This window comes from Phlebotomus papatasi, chromosome 2 (genome assembly GCF_024763615.1).
Source record: "Phlebotomus papatasi isolate M1 chromosome 2, Ppap_2.1, whole genome shotgun sequence".
In the NCBI taxonomy this organism is placed as follows: domain Eukaryota; kingdom Metazoa; phylum Arthropoda; class Insecta; order Diptera; family Psychodidae; genus Phlebotomus; species Phlebotomus papatasi.
In genome coordinates, this window is record NC_077223.1 from 53393394 (window position 1) to 53413873 (window position 20480).

The following is a 20480-nucleotide window of genomic DNA, read 5'->3' on the forward strand; positions in this document are numbered from 1 at the left end:
AAAAAACTGATAATTTAGCCTTACAACTAAGCTTGGATTTTCTCACCAGGCTTTTTCCAAGCTCTCTCATTACTGGAGAAGCCTGCCTAATGCACATTGGGATTTCATCGTCCATCGTATACCAATACAAGGGTATACAAACAGTTTTGGATTAAAATATGCATGCATTATATCATATAAATTTCTTTCAAGTAATTTCTATAAGTAAGTATAGTTCTCATAAGCTCAAATAACCTTTTCACTAACTTCAAATTGAAGTCTTGCATTTAAAGCAGCAAGTTTTATGCTTTCATGGTATACATTCAATATAATTTACATAAAAATGTACCATGTAACCATATTCAAGGTGTGCCGTCTTTTTAATTTTTTTTTACAGTCTTTTAAATAGTAAAATATTGAATGTTTAGTTTTAAAAATCTTAAACTCTTATGTACCTTTAGAAAATAGTTTAATAGGCGTTCTTAGAATTGTACAACTTTGAATATAGCTGCTATTCAATTTATAAATTCTATTAATTGAAGAAAACGATTGAATTATTGTATATAGATTACATCTCCTCATTATATCAAGCAAATTCAGAAAGCATTGATTAAAAGGATCATAAATTTCCTCCAATATTCTTCCAAACAATTCTTATCACAAGCCATATAGATAAACCTTATAAAGAACCTCCGATTCCTTCGTAGTTTGACATTTCCTAAGTAGAAAATTATTTGAGCTAAAAGTATGGTGACATTCTCTCCTTTTTCCTAATTTCACTAAAAGCACTCAATATTTATATATGGTGAAGCAGTGATGGAGTTTGGGGTAGACAAAAGTGAGGGTGGAAGATTTCCAAAAGGAGAAGATAAACTCCTCTCTGTTCATAGTGGCTTCTTTGCAATTCAATCTCTATTGGTTGCGGCAAGTGCAGAAATGAAACGATGATGCCATTTATGGATTCCAACATTATTCTATTACACACTCCATAACTACTTTGCATTTCTGATTTTGCAGAAGAGTAGTGTGATGTGATGGGTGGAAAATCGTATTGGGAAGACGATAAAGTTCTAGGAAGAAATGCATCTCGAAGCACGTTGCGTGTAAGTGATAAATTTCTCGAGATTACGTGACTTTTTTCTCATTCATTGGGCGACAAAGAAGTTCAAATGGCTTGGAATAGAAATATTGGCGACAAAGTAGGACAGTCTTTAATTGGAATTTGGAAAGTCCGAAAAATACTTTATTTTAGCTTGTTCTATGGGGCCTTGAAGATGTAATATTCCATTATTCCATCATACAATATGTTTTGCCAAGAAATATAGAAAAATACAAGTGTTATATATATCTAAACATAATTTCTTTCTACATTGATGCCATATAAATTTAAACATGCTCGTTTTTGATTTTTTCAATAATCTCGAGAAAAAAGAATCTCATGTCGAGGGATTATGCTCAGAAATAACTCTCATCGAAATCCACTTGAAAGTTTTTCAGAATTCGATCATCTCCACTCGTAAATCGAATTTATCGCGCATTGACGAAATAATTTGGGAATTTTCTCTAAATTATGCTCAACTATTGTGTAATGTCTAGGAAAAAATCCACTTCAATTCCAAGTGAATTTATTTTGAGCATCAAGTGGATGTTTGAAATTGATTTGTGCGAATAGCTCCACATCAGATGCGATTATAATATTGAGAGCAAATATCAAATGCAAGTGTTTGAAATTCAATTTAGACGCCGCGTAACGCACTCAATATGGCTTTACATTGTAAATTGAAGGGAGTTTTGCACAAAAGGTTTGAGTTTAAACGGATTCTGTCTGCATTACATATAAATACATTTTCTCTATTTTCTCTATACAAATGATTTGATTTTTGTTCCTATTGACTGAGCATGTCCTCTAAAAAATGGAAATTTAAAATTGAATTTATTTTGTAAATGTTCACAACATTTTACAAAATAATTTTCAAATACAGATTAATAGATAATAAGATTATGAGACATTTTAGAAATGAGCAAAAACTTCACGTTGTGAATTAAATTGTAGGGGAGACCGGGGAGGGTTGGGGCAATTTTTCATGTTTTGGCTTTAAAACATTTCAGAGAGCTATGAAGCTGTTTCAGAATTTCGTATGGTCCACAGTAAACTCAATAGTATTGACTGTAATAAAAAGATTCGATTAAGCTCCGAAAATAAATGAGCTTTCTTGGAAAAGAAAAAAATATTTAATCTATCTTTCTGTCCCGATCCAGGATCTGAAAAACGCTACTAGCAGACTCAGGTTTCCGACTCAAAGGGTTTGTAACAACATTGTAAATATCTCTGATAGTGACCCCAATGATATCTGTTCCAGAAATTCAGAGTCAGTTGGTTACTGAAGGGAAAAGGCTCCAAATATAATACAAAAATCAAGCTCAAATTTAGAAAAGTAGAAAAAATGGTTGGGTCTCTCCTAATGTTTCATAGATAATACTGCCCAATATGAATAAAAGGTTGCAGATTTACCGTAAGTGCGGGTGACTTTCACACCCTCCTGTTCGTAAGCTTTTCTATAATTCTAATGTTTAAGATCGGTTCTCACGGTTCTCACCGATCAGACATGGTAGATCGGATGGGTAAAGACCATCCTTAAACTCTCGAAGTAAAGAGAAGCATATAAGCTTCTCTTTACTGGTAGACATGGGAGATCGGATCGATAAAGACCATCCTTAAGCTCTCGAAGTAAAGAAAAGCTTATAAGCCAGACATGGTAGATCGGTAAAGACCATCCTTAAGCTCTAGAATTAAAGAGAAGCTTCTCTTTGAGAGCTTAAGGATGGTCTTTATCGATTTACCATGTCTGATCGGTGAGAACCGTTCTTAAACATTAAAATTAAAGAAAAGCTTACGAACAGGAGGGTGTCACAGTCACCAGCAGGGGAAAAAGTCACCCGCACTTACGCTACTTTTTAACGTGTTTTAAGTAAAACTGCAAAAAGGTCAAGGAGATGAACTCCCTCTGGACGCGCCAGGGGGTGCAATCCTTTCTGGACAGGAAAACACAAAATTCTTTGCCAAAGCTTTCGGCACTTCAACGCGTCTTCCTCAGTGGCTAAAAAGGCGGGAAATCTTATTTAGACAATGTTCTTACACGAATACCAATTGCTGTCAGTAATCTACCGAAAATAAAACTGCAAGCTTTTACTTAGATTGGACTTACTTATCCATGAAATACTAGGAGCCGTCCAACCGTTCTACCTTCTCAATTCACGCTTAGTTTTTTTTTTTTTTAATAATATTTGGGACCTTTTCCCTTCAGTAAACCACTGACTCTGAATTTTTGGAACAGACAGACATCATTGGGGTCACAATCTAAGATACTTACAATGTAGTTATCAATCCTATGAGTCGAAACCCTGGGTCTGCCATAGTAGAGTTTAAGCTGAGTTTCAGATGTACTCGTGCCTTCTCACAACAAATATTTAAATATAGTTTATGTATATCCTGTCGTGATTTTCCATAAAATTAAATAACTATTTCTCTAGACGATTTTTCATCTTATAACTTTGTAACTTACCATTTTAACCTAAATTAGAGATTAACAATACATTATTTCCTTATTATTTAATATCACTTTCATATGCATAAAATGAATATTGAAAGCTTTAGAAATGTGCATACCACGAATTACCCTTCAAATAATATAACTTCAAAATATAACAAGATAATATAATATTGAATGCACTATTTGACCATTTGAGTAACATTTTCAAATGTGTCAAAAGACTTTTTTGACCGATGAAAAATGCTCAACCTTGGGAAAACAATTATTTTTGATAAGAAATAAAACTAAAAATTTTTTTTTGAAATGTATAAATAATATTTATGGATTACATACAATTCATTTGCAAAAAGAAAAATTTTAAAAAGTATTTTTTTTTGTTCATTTTTTTACTTAATTTCTCGTATATAGCTTTGTCAAGAAACTTTTGGCCGATAATGTGTGTTGAGAAAAGTGGTTTCCGGAGGGTGGGAGCGTTTTTGGGGGGGTGAAAAAATCAAGGGATATACTGCTCTCACTATATTGTAATGTCAATAACACACTACAATTTGTTATTCTTACAAAAGTACCATAGAAAAGTCTTAAACTGCTCAAATAAACCCAATATGAGATGAGATTATCTACTATAATATCTTTTCTTCCAAAATGATTGTAAAAGTGAAAATGATTGAACTCTCGACACTCTCGAATAAATGAAATAAATAACACAGTCTATTCTTTAAATTCATAGCTTAACTTTTCTAGTTCTATCCCCAACGTCATATGTCAGATGCAAAACAAGAGTTTGTTAACACTCCTCTATACAACAATTCAGCTTCTGAACTATACATAGAGGTGACAAACTCTTCTATTCCAAAAGCCCACACAACTGTGACCAGAAACTGCCCCGAAAATGTGTCCTTTGGCAAATGAAATCCAAAAGACAATAAATGCTCTAGGAATTACCCTCTGAGCCTTCCCAGAGGTGTTTTAGATCCAATTTCTGAACATTTCCGAATGGGGTGTGGAAAATGAAGCACAATATGCCATCTCAGAGAGATTACAATAGAATTTTGCCGAGACAGCAAACCATGGTTGACCATTTAATTCGAATTAATTATTCAAGACAGTCCAAACAACTCCACCCAAAGATATTCTCAACCTCAAGCCCAGCAGAATGTACCCTCTCCGAAAAACGTGGAAGCTCTTGACAGGCAAAGTGGCAGATAGGAGGTTGGGGTAGGAAGTCCCTAATGGTGAATGAAAGTGTGTCTCCAAGTAGGGTGGGCTCATTAAAACGTGAAAGCTGATATTATCGGATAAGAGTGTGCAGCTGGTGCTACCTTAATGTGACACTGAAGTCAACCAATGGTTAGGGTATTACAAATAGCAGAAAGTGCCTCAACCTGGGGATCCACTTAAGACACCATCAATGATACCCATCCGTGTTTTTCCAACGCCCCCCAACACATGATCCTAATGGGTGACTTCAGGTACAAATTGGTCGAATACACGTTTTACCTGCTGTACTTTCTACTATAGGGATGGTTTTATGTGGAAGTTGGCAGGAGAAGTTTTTGACATTTTCCATGAGGATTTCCCTGATCGTGTTGTCAACATCTTTTAAGGGAATTAAATAGTGTTAAGTAGATAGTTGATGTTTCCAAGATGCTTCCAAGCAAAGTTCACATTCTTGAAATAAAGTGGGTTAAATTTTGGGGGTGGTTCTATATATCATACTTACATCTCAGTGTTGCGTGACTTGAGATTTCATTCCATTCATCATCCATAGACAAGTCAGAAATGTGATGATGAACACGATAATGAACTCTTTGAAGAGCGCACATATAACCATTTGAGCTAACCAGACCTCATGATATCCAGATATCCTTACATTCTGCTTCACTGACTAATTGCCACGAAATCTCTCTATCATCTCCACTTTTGTTGCATTTTATCTCAACATAGTCTGACTTCAGACATCCCTCACAAAGAATAATTTATCACACAGGGGGCTGCTATCTCGCAACTTTTCTCTCCAACTAAAAAGCATTAAAAAGAGCTTATGAGGCTCTATATAAAAAAAAACTTTTTGAATATGTGGATTTTTTTGCATATATATAAAACTGAGTGACAAGAAGCAGAAAATATCACCACACAGTTAATTTCTACTGGTTTATCTCAGCATTATCGCTTCTGGCCATTCGAAATCTTTTATTTGCTGTGCAAATGAATCTCTCCAACTTTGGACAGTCATGACAAATGATTTATGATGCTCCATGAGAAAAGTTTTCTCCTCCACCAAAATGATGCCATTCATTTGGGAAATTGAAGAGATATTAATTCTACATAGAGTATTTCAATCATTAATTAGGTCACTTAATAATATCCATTGTCCCATCTTGGATTTAGCAATTGCTCAAATTAAACAACACAAAGATGTTCATTCTTTTGAAAATTTGATTAAAAGAAACATATGGTCAAAGAAATTTAAATCAATTGAAAATATTTTTCACTTTATCCTAATAGGGGAAACTGGGGCACCACCAAACATGGGTATACCAAACATAGCACCAGACAGTGCGATTTTTTAATCAAATAGTCGACTTCAGAGGACAACACTTCTGGAAATTTATAGGCATAGGGATGCTTGTCCACTGAAGAAATGGTCGAGATAGTCCCAAGTAGTTTGGAAATAAAAATTAGTGTTTGGTGGCCCCGTGTTTAGTGGTGCCCCAGTTTCCCGTAAGTATAACCTCTCTAAATAATAAGGTAACAGATTGTATGATAATATTTCTATATACATATTTTGCAAAGTAACATTATTAAAATATAATAAATATAATTAAATTGTTAACTACTCAAACAAAATTGCAACATTTTATAAAATTGAGTATTTTAATAATTAATTTCTCCAAACACTGGTTGTCGAATTATTAAATGAAAACTCTTTAGTGGTACTCAGTTAAAGTGCTTAATTACCATCAATATTACCCAATAATTAAATCAAAAGGAAAAAGATTTTGCGGGTTCGAAGTATTGAAATATGTAATGTGAATGTGAGATTTGATTTTTTTGATATACCGCAGATTAACAACTGCGTTAACTGCATTTCCTTCAGATCTGCATTTGTTGCAAACGAATTTGTGGCAATGATGCATTGCTTCAACTATTACTTTCAACTATAAAATTGTTAAAATTATTATTAAAGTTAAATTTGGAGATCTAATTTCTATCGTTTATTTCTGTGAAATTCGTAAAAAGTCAATTTTTGCAATAAATATGAACACTAAATAACTACAATTGTTGTTGGGAAACTTAGGGTTGCAGTAAACTATTTTCGGTTTTTTTTTAAATATTTTTTATTTATTTATTTTTATTTTATTTTCCAAGAACTCAGTAAATTTTAGGAAAAGCTCATGTTTTACCCTTGAGTATAGGTTTGAAACTGCAGTTAATCCAAGCAGGATATTAGAAAATAAGTCAGATTTCCAGGAAAATTGAAATGATGTCACTGGTGCATTTTCGTCTTTTCACAAAATATCTGGGTCAGATATCACACTGAGCTCTTGGAAGCAATGTAAAACTCAATTTTATGGTAAATAAACAATATTAATTTTACATTAAAACACGTCAAATACAACCAATTTAGTGACATTTAAATTACATTTATTTATTTTTTTTTTCATATTCATATAAAGCTAAAGGATCACATGCAAAGTTTCGTAATTTTAGGAAAATGTGCCTTTTATTTCGAAACTACTATGTCTTCAATGGAAAAGCATCCTTATAGTATCTATTTGTATATATTTGTCCTGCTTTGCAGTTTTATAAATTTGGAACTGCTTGTAATTTGAGACAGCTTGTAATTTTGGACACTTTGATGGTAAAATTGGACACTATAAATAAATAGATTAAATTTATGGAATTTTATTTCAATACTTATTCAACAATGTGTTCCATTTAAATATTTACTCTTTTTAGAAGATTTTAACACTAAATTCGTTGAATTTTGAATATAATTTGAGTTAAAATTTCATTTGTTGACACTTTCAGTGTGAGCAGTTACTAGTACAAGAAGACCGAAAGTTTTGTTTACTTCAATCTATTTTAGCTGTAGTGTAATGCGTGAATTCATGTGTTCTTGGACTACCAAAGTCAATATCCTACGATTCCTTCTCATAAGTATGAAAACGGCTTGGTAAGTTAGGTTCTTGATGTGCACGACAGTTGGTGTCCTATGGAGGTGGATTATAGTTGTCTAATATTACAAGTAGAATGTCCAAAATTAAGAGCAATGTGTCCAAAATTACTGTCAAATTCATGTCTACATTTTAATTCATATTTAAACATAGTGAAATTAATTTTAGGAGAAGAAAAGACAATAAACTGTTTGTCAAGGTCCCAAGCAATACTTCTGAAAAAGGAGCAACAAAACAATTTAAATTTGTATTGAAAATATCGCACTTCAAACTTAGGACATTAGTGCTCATTATGCACTCTGTCCCAAATTACAATGTACTTCCCCTAGAGGGATACAGGATAACTAACAATAAGGATGATAAGGATCAATAAGGTCCACTAGGTTGACATTTGTCGAATAGGCCGCATGCTTTACAAATTAATGAAAAAACGGAGCGTTTAAAATAGCCCCTGTTAACTGCTCTTCCGGTTCCTCCATGAATTCATTTGCTCAGTTTTCATAAATTTTGCAGAAATTAAAGTAATTAAATTAAAAGATCTTCGCAAACAAAAAAATTGAAATTAAAAAACAAGTTTTTAATTAATATATAATTTTTCAAAAAATAACATTCTGTACAAATAAACAGTAAAAAAAATTGATAAACAAAACGTTAAATTTAAATTAAATTAAATTTTTGCCAAAGGGAAAATAAACGATTTTTCATTTGACCGACAACCATCTTAGATGTTAATTAAGGTAAAGTACCCTCTAGTCGGCCGGTTTCTCAACTCGGCCAGTTGAATTATTTAAGCAATTTTTTAACGTTTTATAGTCAATTTCTATGAAGTTTTCACTGATTTACGTTATATATAATATAATACACGTTCTAATGTTACATCGGTAAGACCATATTATAACAAATCTAAGTAAATTGAATAAATAGTCGCACTAGCCGAGTTGAGAAACCGGCCGACTAGAGGGTACTTTACCTTATGTTTAGACATTTTATTTAAGATTTTAAATTTATTTTAAATTTTCAAAATTAAGTTTTGTGATGCAATATTTTTAATAAAAAAACAACAGAATGGATAATGTTGAATAATATGTGTGTGTTACTTGTATATTCATATCCATAATTAAATTTTTACAATTAAATCTATATAATATCCAGTTGAAATTATACAAAAAGAAAATAAGGTTATAAAACGACATAATAGTTACAAATTTTGCGTATCAAGAGTATCTTGGGTACAAACAGGTTGAATGTCTCTGTTAATATCCTACGGCAATTAGAGTAATATTTGATATGTTTAAGCATAAAAGCATAGCATAAGCAAGTGCATAATTGAGCTTCAAGCTAAATGAACCCCCTTTTATGTAGTACATAGGGAATATTGCAGATTTAAACGTATCAAATGTTAAATCATGTGATATGAGCTTCTAAGAATTTTATAACATTAATTTTCTCAAAAGCTTACCTCTAAGGTTCCAATATCCGTAGAAATCTCATTTAAATCGAAAGGCAGAAGTTAATTGATTTTTATGTAGAGTTTTTCCCCAAAATGGTAACTTTTGTCATTTACACTAAGCGAGCTCCCATACAGAGATTACCCAAATGGAATATATCTTTTGTCGTGAATGTGGTATTGTGGAAAAAGGACGCTCCATTTCAATTGGTAAATTTTCAATTTTCCATTATACTGTCTCCTATTCACAACATTTTATTTATCTCCAAACTTTCTCTACATTTCCTTTCTAAATAAATATTATCCAGTCTTTTGCAAAATACGACTAAAGTTTCCTCTACAATGGACATCTCAAGCAACTACCCCATCAGTGTGAAAATCAAACAAGTTCCTCAGCCACGTTTTTTCTCAGCTCGATATTTCGATTTAGGGACAGTCGGAAGTGTTTTGCGATCGGCAGGAAATTAAAAAACGTCCGTGCTGTTTCGCAATATGAGCTCTTTCGTCCTTTTTTTTTGCATAGCATTTTCACCAAGGATTTTGTGAACAATTTTTGTTGAAGAAAATTGGATGTTTCAAATAATGAGCATATCATTTTCATCTTCGAAAATCACTAGCTGAGACAATGGGGTTATTGAGGCTCATTCAGTGAAAATCCCAATTTCAACGATAAAATGCAATCGGGAAAGCCTGGTGCGGGCGAATTTCCTCAAAATTCAATGAGAGTTTATGGGTGAAATAGGGCAATTTCTGGGTCTCACAGTGTAATACGATAAAATAGGGGATTCCATTAATGATAACTTGTGCTACAGAGGAGGTGAAAATGGCACCATTTAAGCTTGGAAACTGGTATTTTCCTCCTCAATCGCACATCTAGCGATTAAATGACATTCGAGAGCTTCAATTAAAGAGTTTCTCTTTCCAATGATACCATCGAAATTCTCACACGGAGCGTGCTTTAACCGTTTTACACACGGATAGAAAAAGCTAACACGATACACAAATTAAATTCATTTGAAAACCAATTAGGTTTTCTATAAAATATTAGAAAAATTGCAACAAAACAAAAAATTAACTTTTAATTCTAAAGAAAAAAAAGAAAAACTTAAATGTGAATAATTCGCAGCAAATTTTTCTTCTTAAGAGCTCTTTACATACAATAAATAAAATAAACTATTCTCGACCTATTGAACCCTATTGAAAATTTCTAAATAAATTTTCTTTATTAATAAGATTTGTATACAGTGTGAAATGTTATTTTTTTTTCTTTTCAGTATGAAGCTATCACAGGTTTCTGCCGGGCTACCAAAGAATATTGTCCTCCAGGTCCTCCTGGATTGCCGGGTGTTCCTGGTCCAAAAGGCAATCGGGGTGATGTTGGAATACCTGGACCACCGGGACTTGATGGTCGTGAGGGAAAACCCGGCGCAAGAGGGCCCAAGGGAGAACCTGGCTTTCCAGGAAATTCAGGCCTTGACGGAAGAGATGGTGTTCCTGGAGAACCTGGACTCGATGGCGTCCCGGGACGAGCTGGAGCCGATGGAATCCCCGGAAAGGATGGCAAGGATGGTATTCCCGGTCTTGATGGGCGTAACGGCGAAAACGGCAAGGATGGTGAGTGAAAGATAGAATCCCAAATAATAGTGATTTATGATTGATAAGCTCAATGTTGAGTGTGGGGATTTTATTGACGTAGTCAAAAAAAAATGTGGGCCACATGGGGTTTATTGCAATGTCTGCGGGGACAAAAAGTGATTCTCATGATTGTCCTGGTCAATTGTGTGGTGTGCATAAATTTTTTATGGTTCCCCTCACCTACTCAAAGCGTAGAAACATTTTTCTGGCCACCCGCAGACTTTTCCTGGGATTGGGTCCCCGAGAATACTGACATTTCGTCAGCTTAATTCATTTTTTATGGCCTCAAACTCGATAAATTATTTAACGTGACGGGCTTCATTTTTCTCATCTCATTCAACTTGGGCTCTCTTGGACGGATCTTTGAGAATTTTTCATGGGAAAATACACTTTCAATTGATTGCAGAAAGGACACTTTTAAAGGGTTTCTCCTATAAAATTTTGTAGTAACTAATTATAAACAATTTATAAACATGTTTTCACTGCAAAGAAAAGTTTAGTAAAAAGAGAACATACCACTGCAGATATCTACATTATTATACATTTAACATTATTGTTTTAGTGTTTTTATAACAAGATCCTTTTATCAAATTCTATTCTTTTTCAATTTACTTTTACTTTTTTTTAATCCTAGTAATTTAACACATTATTCTTTTTTAAATAAAATAAGAATTAAATTGAAAAGGAAATTATTTCTCACAAACACAAACCCTCTATTGAATCGAAAAAATACAAAAAAATATTAATTTATGAATAATTAATAGATCAGTGAATGTTTTATGCCATCATTTAGGGGAAAGTGAAAAAACTTAGTACTCGTACAGTAGTATTCGTATCATAATTCGAAATAAGCTTTTTTTAAATCTCATTCTTTATAGGAATTTATTAAGTAAGCTTAACTCAAAAAAATCGTTAGGGTACTCCTTATCAGGCGTTATAGCGTACTAAAATTAGTATTTTTTAAATTTTTAATATCTAATAATAGAATGCTCAAACATAAAATCACAAAAATAAACTATTACCACCAAAAATAAATCTTAGGTATGGCCCGAAGGTTTGAAAAAAAAAATTATTACAACCTAAGAACCAGATTAGTGGGAATTACAGATATTTTTGGAAAAAAATTCATTTTCGTACGACAAGTTATCTGAAAATGTCCTTTTAAATTTCACTTTTTGTTCAAGGGATAAGTGCCCTACATATTCCGCTTTAGTGTTGATTTATCTGAAATAAAGAACCTCAGCAAAAAATATATAATCATCCTTTCCAATAAAAAATCCGATACTCTGATACATTAACCCATTCAGTCAATGTACCAGAAATACTTGAGATAGAATGTTCATATTTTGGGATAAGTTTCTTACAGATTAATAGATGAATTTTCTGAAAAGAAAAAAATTTTATCTATTATGGGGGCGCGGGGATCCGCTGTCAAACGTACGCCTTAACGGTCACTGAATTTAAATTCTTTACAGTAATTCATTACAAACTCTATTGATTTAGATATAGTAACTATCCAAGAACATAAATTGATAATCAGAATTCAAATCAGAAAAGAGGATGAAGGCTAATTTTAACAAATTCGTCGAGATGTCGAATTTTCCGTCCGCCATTTTGAGCAAAAATTTTGCATAACCTTCCGCGAAGCAAGAAAACAATAACAAAATGTATTTACATCTCTGTCGGACTATTTTTCCCAAGTAACTGAAGAACTAAAGTTATTAAAAATCCATTTCCGACAGCAATTTGGATAAAAATTTCACAGGAATAAATCATCTAAAATCACTCAATTTGCGTATGATGTATAATACCATGGTAAGGAATGGGTTAATATATAATACGCAATACTTTTTCATACTAATTAAAAATTTGCCTAAATGTCGACCAATATTATTATTATTTCATAAACCTTTCACACCCCGAGAGTCATAAATACTTTTGAGGTGATATTTATGGAGATGATTTTAGAGATAATTTGGTGTTTAGTGAAATTAGTATTGAGAATTTACGATTTTATCTTTTATCTGGAAAATTATTTGAAATGTTTGAAATACTATAACATCCACTATAATTTCTGGGAATTATATATAATTGGCAAAATACTCAGGAAATGTGGAGGATGAAATTTTCCTGCAAAATTAATGATAAATAGAAATTTGGTCCCTGACAGTGATACATAATATGTTTGATCAACCGAATAGCCCTCTCATTCATAAATTCCAAAACATGAAATTAAATTGATGACAAAATTTAACGGTTTCCATATTGTTTTAGAAGTTAGTATGAGGAAAACAGAGTTTGTTTGATAAATAAATTTGTTCTTCATTTAGGAAAATATCGCTCCTTGAAAATCACAAGGGACTAACTATTAGGGAAACGCCTTTCAAATTTATCACTCTCTTTCTTTATCTGGTGAGAACTAGAAAGCACAACAAAATCTTTAACAGTTTAAAAATCGGACAGAAAAATCATTCATTTGTCAAAATTAGTCTTTTTCGCCTGAACGCTTAGGACTTAAACCCATAAAATTTTAGAAATTTTCCAAAAAAAAATCCAAAGAATGATAAACTTCATTCTAATGAAAAATAAATATTATGTATAGTTATTGCAGTTTTGTGTCCCAAAATATTTCAAAATTGAAAATATAAAGGAACTAAAATTGAACTTAATTTAATGATATTAAATAATTAGTATAAGCGGAAGTGGCGCACCTTTTATACCTTTGAAATTGGACTTTTTTCTCCGATTTTTAAATGTAATCGAGCCTTATCATAATGTATTTTAGCTTCACAAATGGTTTGTATAGAAGTAAATTATATCATGATAAGTTTCTTTTAAAAATTGAAGAAAAAACCCAATTTAAAGCTATCCCAATTCAAAGGTGCCCTACTTCCCCTATAGCAAATATAGCTAAAGACTTGCAAAAAAATATGCTAGACGCCTGTAACCTTTTACCTTGTGATTATAAAAAAAAATGTTAGAAATATAACTTTAAGTCTGTGGGATACCAAAGACCCCCAATCGTCATTAAAAGGCTAAGGAAAAACGAGATTAAAAAGTTATTCAAAAATTTTAGCTATTTCCCTCAAAGTATATGACTCTAAAAGTTAGTGCCCTGTAATTTCCAAGGAGCAATATATTTTCAAAAACAATCCTATCCAGAATCAATACAATATTGATGTGATTTTGCCAACACCAAAACTTTTTATAACTTTTTGGAGAGCTTTTCTTTCGTTCTCATACAGAATGCAGTGAAATACTTAAAAATTTCTAAAGATATGTTCAACAAGAGTGGCCTTTTTGAGTATAAAAAAGATAAAATACTAAAGAGAGGTTGTTATGTGTTAGAAAAATTGAAGTGGATGCTTTTCATCATTTTTCAATCTTCACCTCGATTTATGGTCACAATGGATAATGGATTTTATTGTTAGCCATAGATTGTCCAACGTCCACATGTTGTCATCCTAGAGCACTCTTGAGAAAGAATAAAAATCCTCATATATAAAAGTGAAAAGTGCATTGCTTTACCAGCAAGAAAATTCAGTTGAAATGTCTGATTTTGATGTCTCTCTGTGTTGTGGGTGAATGGTATAAATTGTGGCATTATCTTAATTATATGTTGTACTGAAATCACGTAATGCAATTGCACTTTGCCACACAAACAGGATGAAACATATGCTGGGCTACAAGTGCTCCACGAGAAACTTGTCCCTATTTCAATGAATCATGGTAACAAGAACAAGTAGTGAGTTGAAAATTTACTTGGGAGTTTGTGAATTAAGAAGAAAATTTATGTTCTCACGTTTATTTTACCTGACTTCTTCTAATACTAATTAATGGTTAATTTACAGAGATAAGAACTGTACAGGAATTAAATAACTGTTTTAGTATATTTTGCTATTTTTCACTGAACATCCCGAACATCCCATATTTTTTTTTTTACAAATTTCCTTTTTCTAAACTAAAACAGTATAAGATTGTCTGCATTTTTATCAAATCGATTACACAGGTTAGTTCAATCAATCAAGTGACTTAGGTTTACTATTTAATTTTTCCAAAGACAAATTTTCGAAAATATAAAGTCAATTTTATATCTTACTGCCTGAAGTATGTCGCTCGATTTTTCACCAATCAAAATTTCACCCCACCCCCCCAAGAACCCCTTTTCCCACCATATCTTCACGTCTCAGATGATTTCTGAGAAACTATGTTACGCTGTTTGTCCGTCCGTTTTGCCGTTATCACGCCTAGGGGCCAAACGGTTAGAGCTAGAGACTAGGACTTTTGCCCCCTACATAAAGGCTGTCTTGGGACAATAATCTCATTTTCCTCACCCCTCTAAAGCAATGTTTTTTTTTGGTATTGCTCGAAAATGCTTCGTGCATTTTTTTTTCATTTTTGTATATGTTTTATTGAATCATTCGTAATAACATTTTTTTTCAAAGTCGAAAGTTAAAAAGGCCCTCGTTGGAAAGGTATTAGAATTTCGGATAAAACTGAACCGGTTCCAATCAGTTATGAACCAATAAATATTTTATTCCAAAAATCAATTTTTATTACTCTTAAGCTCATTTTAAGCGACTTCTGAAATCGGTTCAAATCGGTTGTGAATCGGTGAATGTTAAATTACGAAAAAGTACTTTCGCATTTCCTTTCCAGTAGAATTCAGACCAAGGGCGTACCCAGGATTTCGGTTAGGGAGGGGCTAAATCTCAAAATTTGTTGGCGAGGGGGGGGGGTACATAATTTTTATTTTGAAAAAAAAACGTAAAAAATAAAATGGGATAATAAAGCAGGTTTTCAGCATAGATTAGCCTATGCTTAATTTGTAGGTATTGGTAAGGAACAATCGTAAGAGTTCCTCGGACCAGTACACTCTCTCCCATATTATTGGCTAAAAATAAAATAATTTTTAGAAATTATTCGCTACTTTTTAGCAAATTACTACAGTAAGTAAGACATTCCTTTTAGTTCATATTTAATCTATAGAACCAACTATCCGAGAAACGTTTGATTAAGTCCCTTCCGATCCGCAGAACACGATGCATTTTTACAATCACACCTATCTTTATTCATTTCTGATAATAAATGCGCAAATTTAGATATAGTAAAACGAATCACTAATATACCAATTGTCATATACAAAAACATCAAAATGTTTTGGAGCTTATATATTTTTCTTAAATTTAATATGGAGGTCTTAACATTTCGTTTCGTGATACCCTTCAAGGCAAAAAGGACTATCATATAGAATTAATGATATGCTTCTGAAAATTTCCAGCTTTGACATTTTTATTTAACGAAAATTGACTTAAGGGGTTACGACTTCGAGGGTCAAGAAAACTAAAAACAGATTTTTTTCCAAATTTCTCTTCTATCATAATAAAAAAAACTGCTCTCTCTTGGAGTTCGAGCAGTTAAAATTAATTCAAGCTCTTAGGCATAAAAATAACAAGATTTAAATTATATTTTCTGGATTTTAATTTAAAAATTTTCAAAATTCAGCCATTGTGCTATATTTTCTGATATCAAAAACGTAAATATTTCCTGTTAGGTAATGAATTAAACTAGTCCTTGAACGAAGGATTTTATGTTTACTTGATCATAAGTTATTCTCTAATCTAAGACGAAACGTGGTGTAAAATCTGTAAAATACTTTAAAAATGCTATTCTTGTAGAATAGTCTTCAAAAAATTCAAATATCATTTTTTTCAAAAATCCTTCGTTCAAGGACGTGACCCCAATAGGGAGAAGCGGTTAAAAATGATAATGCTGATGATCATCAAGTACTGGTTTAACTCATTAGTTAACAGGAAATATTTGGCTTTTGGATTTCAGATGAACTTATTTCAAGAAATATTGTCCATCGAAAACTTTTTTTTTTTAAAAAGGTCTCCGAATTCCAAAAGTCAGATCTCTACAACTGAATTTTTAAAAGAAAATTTCAGAAAATATACTTTAAATGTTGTACTTTTATATTCCTAAGAGCTCGAATTAACCCTTTAACGACGAGACAGTTTTCGCTGACCGAAAATCAGCAATAAAGTTGAAACTGATAAACAAAACTTGTGATACGTCTTATATCTGGCCTTCGAAAAGCCAATAGAATCTGATTTGGCGTATTTTTTGTCTCTATGAACAATAGGGACAAAAATAGCTCAAAAATTTAAGTAATTTTTCTGACGATATCAATGACAGATAATTTTCACTCTAAAGAAAAATATTATGTTTGAGTATTGTAGTATCTTGTTCTAAAACGGTTTTGCTTAAAAAAAATTTGAAGTATAAAAAATAATTAAAATCAATTTTCATTATAAGAATTTAAAAATTCGTGTCATTTTTTAGCTTAAAAATTTACTATTATTGCAAATTGTTGGAGACTTGCAAAAAATATCCTAGATTCCTTCAAACTTCTATTTTGCAATTTCGTATGAACATAAGTAAAAAATAACTTTAGGTAGTCACGAAAAATTATACTCTTTATGGGACACCGGTGTTCCTATCGTCCTTAAAGGGTTAAATAAACTTTTTATTCCGATGTAAAAATATTAGAGAAAATTATGCTGTTTTTAGTATATTTTGACCCACATCTCCCGTTCTTAAGGGTCACATGGATCACGCAGCCTAAAAACACCATGTTTCCTTTCTTTTTTGTCAACGTGATATAATTAATTCAATATAAGCTCTTAAGTATGTAAAAATACAACAGTTGAGCTGCATTTTTTTAAATTTTCATTAATAACTTTAAAAGTTTAGCTCTTGTAACTTGGTACCTAATTTTTGGAAATGTCTTTTTGAAATTAAATTTACTTTTCGGTAGTCGCGATTACTCAGTGTAGATTAATCTAACGTAAAAAAAATTATTTCCTATTAGAAGATGAGTTAAACTAACCTGAACCATGGATTTTTTGTTGCTTTGATAACGATTTATTTTTTAAGACAAAACGAGAATCGTATATTTGTATTAAATTATCAAAAAAAGACCTAATTTTATTTTTTTTTAAATCCTCAAGTTTAAGAACGGGTTTAACTCATCTGCTAACAGGGAATAATTGGTTTTTCTGAGATCAGATGAATCTACTCTAGTAATCGTTAGGTATTAACGAAAAATAAGTTTTTTCAATAAACGTTTCCGACAATCAGGTCCTAACGGCCGAATTTTTATTTTTTTTTTTAAATAAACATGTCAAAAATATAGTTTATATGTTATGGTTTTATATGCTTAGGAGCTTGAATTAAATAAATTTTTTATTATGTTCAGAAGAAACTAGCTTACTTTTCAATAACAGTATATGGTAAATTGTTGGTGCTAAAAGCGATCTTTAGAGAACTCAATGACGACTTTTATAAAACAAATTCTAACCCTATGCTTTTACTTTCTCCGTGGCTTTTTAAATTTTCGTTATAAATCCTTAAATATCCTTTAATTCTGTAAAAAAAACATTACGTGACAACTTTCTCCTTTTCGAAAAATATAATATATTACTGAAATTACGTTATAAAAAGAAAGTAAAAATAATTACTAAATATTTGCCCATTTTTACACTTCTTTTAAATTTTTGAATGTAGTGCAGTGGGGGCAACAGCCTTGCTCTGCCCCCCCCGCCCTCCCCGATTGGGCTTTTAATTGTTTTTTTAGCTCATTTTTGTATTGACAAACGAGCAGTAAAACACTAAATTTGAAAAGTGACTAAATTTACAACTTTTAAAAGAAGTAGAATTTTCATTAAAGTTTCGATCTTTATGGATCGAAAAATTAAGCCCATTTTTGGAAAGATTTGTTTTTTTTTACTGAACAAAATTATTAATTTTTGCTGACCAAATATATATTTTTTTACTTTTCATTTGTTTTTGTCTTCTTTGAAGCTTCTAGGGGGGGCAGCTGCCCCCCCCTGCCCCTAGCTGGGTACGCCCATGATTCAGACTAAAATCAAACAAATGGCTCTGGTACTTTAAATAGGATGCTACCAGTGAGGTCCTCATGACCGTACTTGTATTCCTATAACAGAATTGGACGTCCGGATGCAATTGATCTTTTTTCATAGTTCATTTCGCTACACCCTTATCATTATTTTAAATTAATTTTAACTTAATCTAAAATACAAAAATTGCCAGCTTATTTTAATTGTTTTTGGCCATTCATGTTATTGGATTTTTTTCTATTATTTAATTTTAATTTGAAAATAATATTCAATCGCAATAAATGAAAATCTTCATAAAAAAGCTCATTAAAAGTCAATAATACATGTGGAACATGCCTGAAAGAGTGGATTAAAAAATTTATTTTGGAGATAAAAGTATTGAATGAAACATATTTGATTCATGTTCTTTTAATCGCTAATTAACACTATACAGCACAGAATCATTCGCAAAAATTACTCATACCCCAAATATCATTCTTCATTCAATGACACTCTGCTTCCATGAATATTTCATATGATAGCAAATTTCCTCTTGAATTCGCAGATAATTTAAATTTAATGGCATTGTGTGCCAATTTTGGATGGGTTAAATGGGAAAATGGGACTAGTTTAGTTTATAGAAAAGTTAGTTCACCTTAATTGTGGTTTATAATACAGGCTTGCACTCTTAATCTGGAATTCTTCCAACGCCTTTTACAAAAGAGATTTTCCAGTATTGTTTGCATCTTCTCAACCACTTGTTCAGCCTTCGAGGACTTTCTACAACTGCTAACTTCTTCAACTTGCAACATGTACTTCAGTCAAATAAATCCCATCGACAAACCCTTTAAACTTTTGCTCGTCGAAAGTTCATTTTAGCTTCCCTTCTGCAGACTTTCAATGGGAAATTTGTCTTGATAAAAACAACTTAAAACAAGAATCACATTATTCTTAGTATATTCGAGAAGATAAATTATTTCACTGAGTTTGGTTGCTATAAGAGGAAAATACTTAGAAAAATGGTATTAAGTTGAATTCTGCATATAAGAAGCTTTTTTTGGACAAAAAGAAATAATTTCTTTTTTTCCATCTGAGACTAAAGTTTCATATCTCACATGATCCCAAGTAAGAGAGCGATTAAACGACACAGATTACTTCTATATGTGTAGAATCTTTGTACAAAACCTATAATTTGAAGAAAGTAATTTTCCTTCAGTTAATTTTTTTGTGTTTCCTTGTCCAGGTCTTTTTGATTATAAAAAAAAATTATATTTTCCTGCACTTTTGTAATCACTATATCTTCCTTCCTTACTATGTCCGTACTAGACATGGAACATTTAAATTCATATTTCAATTCATAAATCTGTATCTCTTTATCAGATAGGAAAATTTATATAAATGACTCTAGGTGATTCTCTAATCCAAATAGCTGAATTAAATTATGAGCGCCAACTCTTGAGCATCGGTCACGTATTCTCAACGGAGTCGTTAACATTCTTCTTTCGATTTCTCAACTGCATTTCCCATGAACTAAATCAAAAGACTTTGGAGGAATTTCAGCTATTCCTTCCTTGTCTGACATACATTTGTTGTCCAATCGATATCTTGTGCAGCTCTAGTCTAAAGGAATTTTATTGATTTTCTTCCCGTTTTTGTGTCTCTTGTAGGACTTCCTGGACCAATGGGACCTCCTGGACCAACAGGATCACCTGGAACTCAAGGCAAGTATTATTATTTACCATTACAGATTTTATGTCTAATCTAATATAACTCAAAGGAAATGCAATAT

General features: G+C 31.9%; 1 protein-coding gene across 3 annotated transcripts in view; it reads left to right on the forward strand.

The window, feature by feature from the left end:
- Positions 1–20480, forward strand: part of LOC129801655 (uncharacterized) — a 71143-nt gene that overhangs the window by 22863 nt on the left and 27800 nt on the right. For all 3 annotated transcript variants that reach the window (XM_055846910.1, XM_055846911.1, XM_055846909.1), the window contains exons 4-5: positions 10430–10769; positions 20359–20412. In XM_055846910.1, the coding sequence (XP_055702885.1) occupies positions 10430–10769; positions 20359–20412 (394 nt within the window). The remainder of the gene's footprint in view (positions 1–10429; positions 10770–20358; positions 20413–20480) is intronic.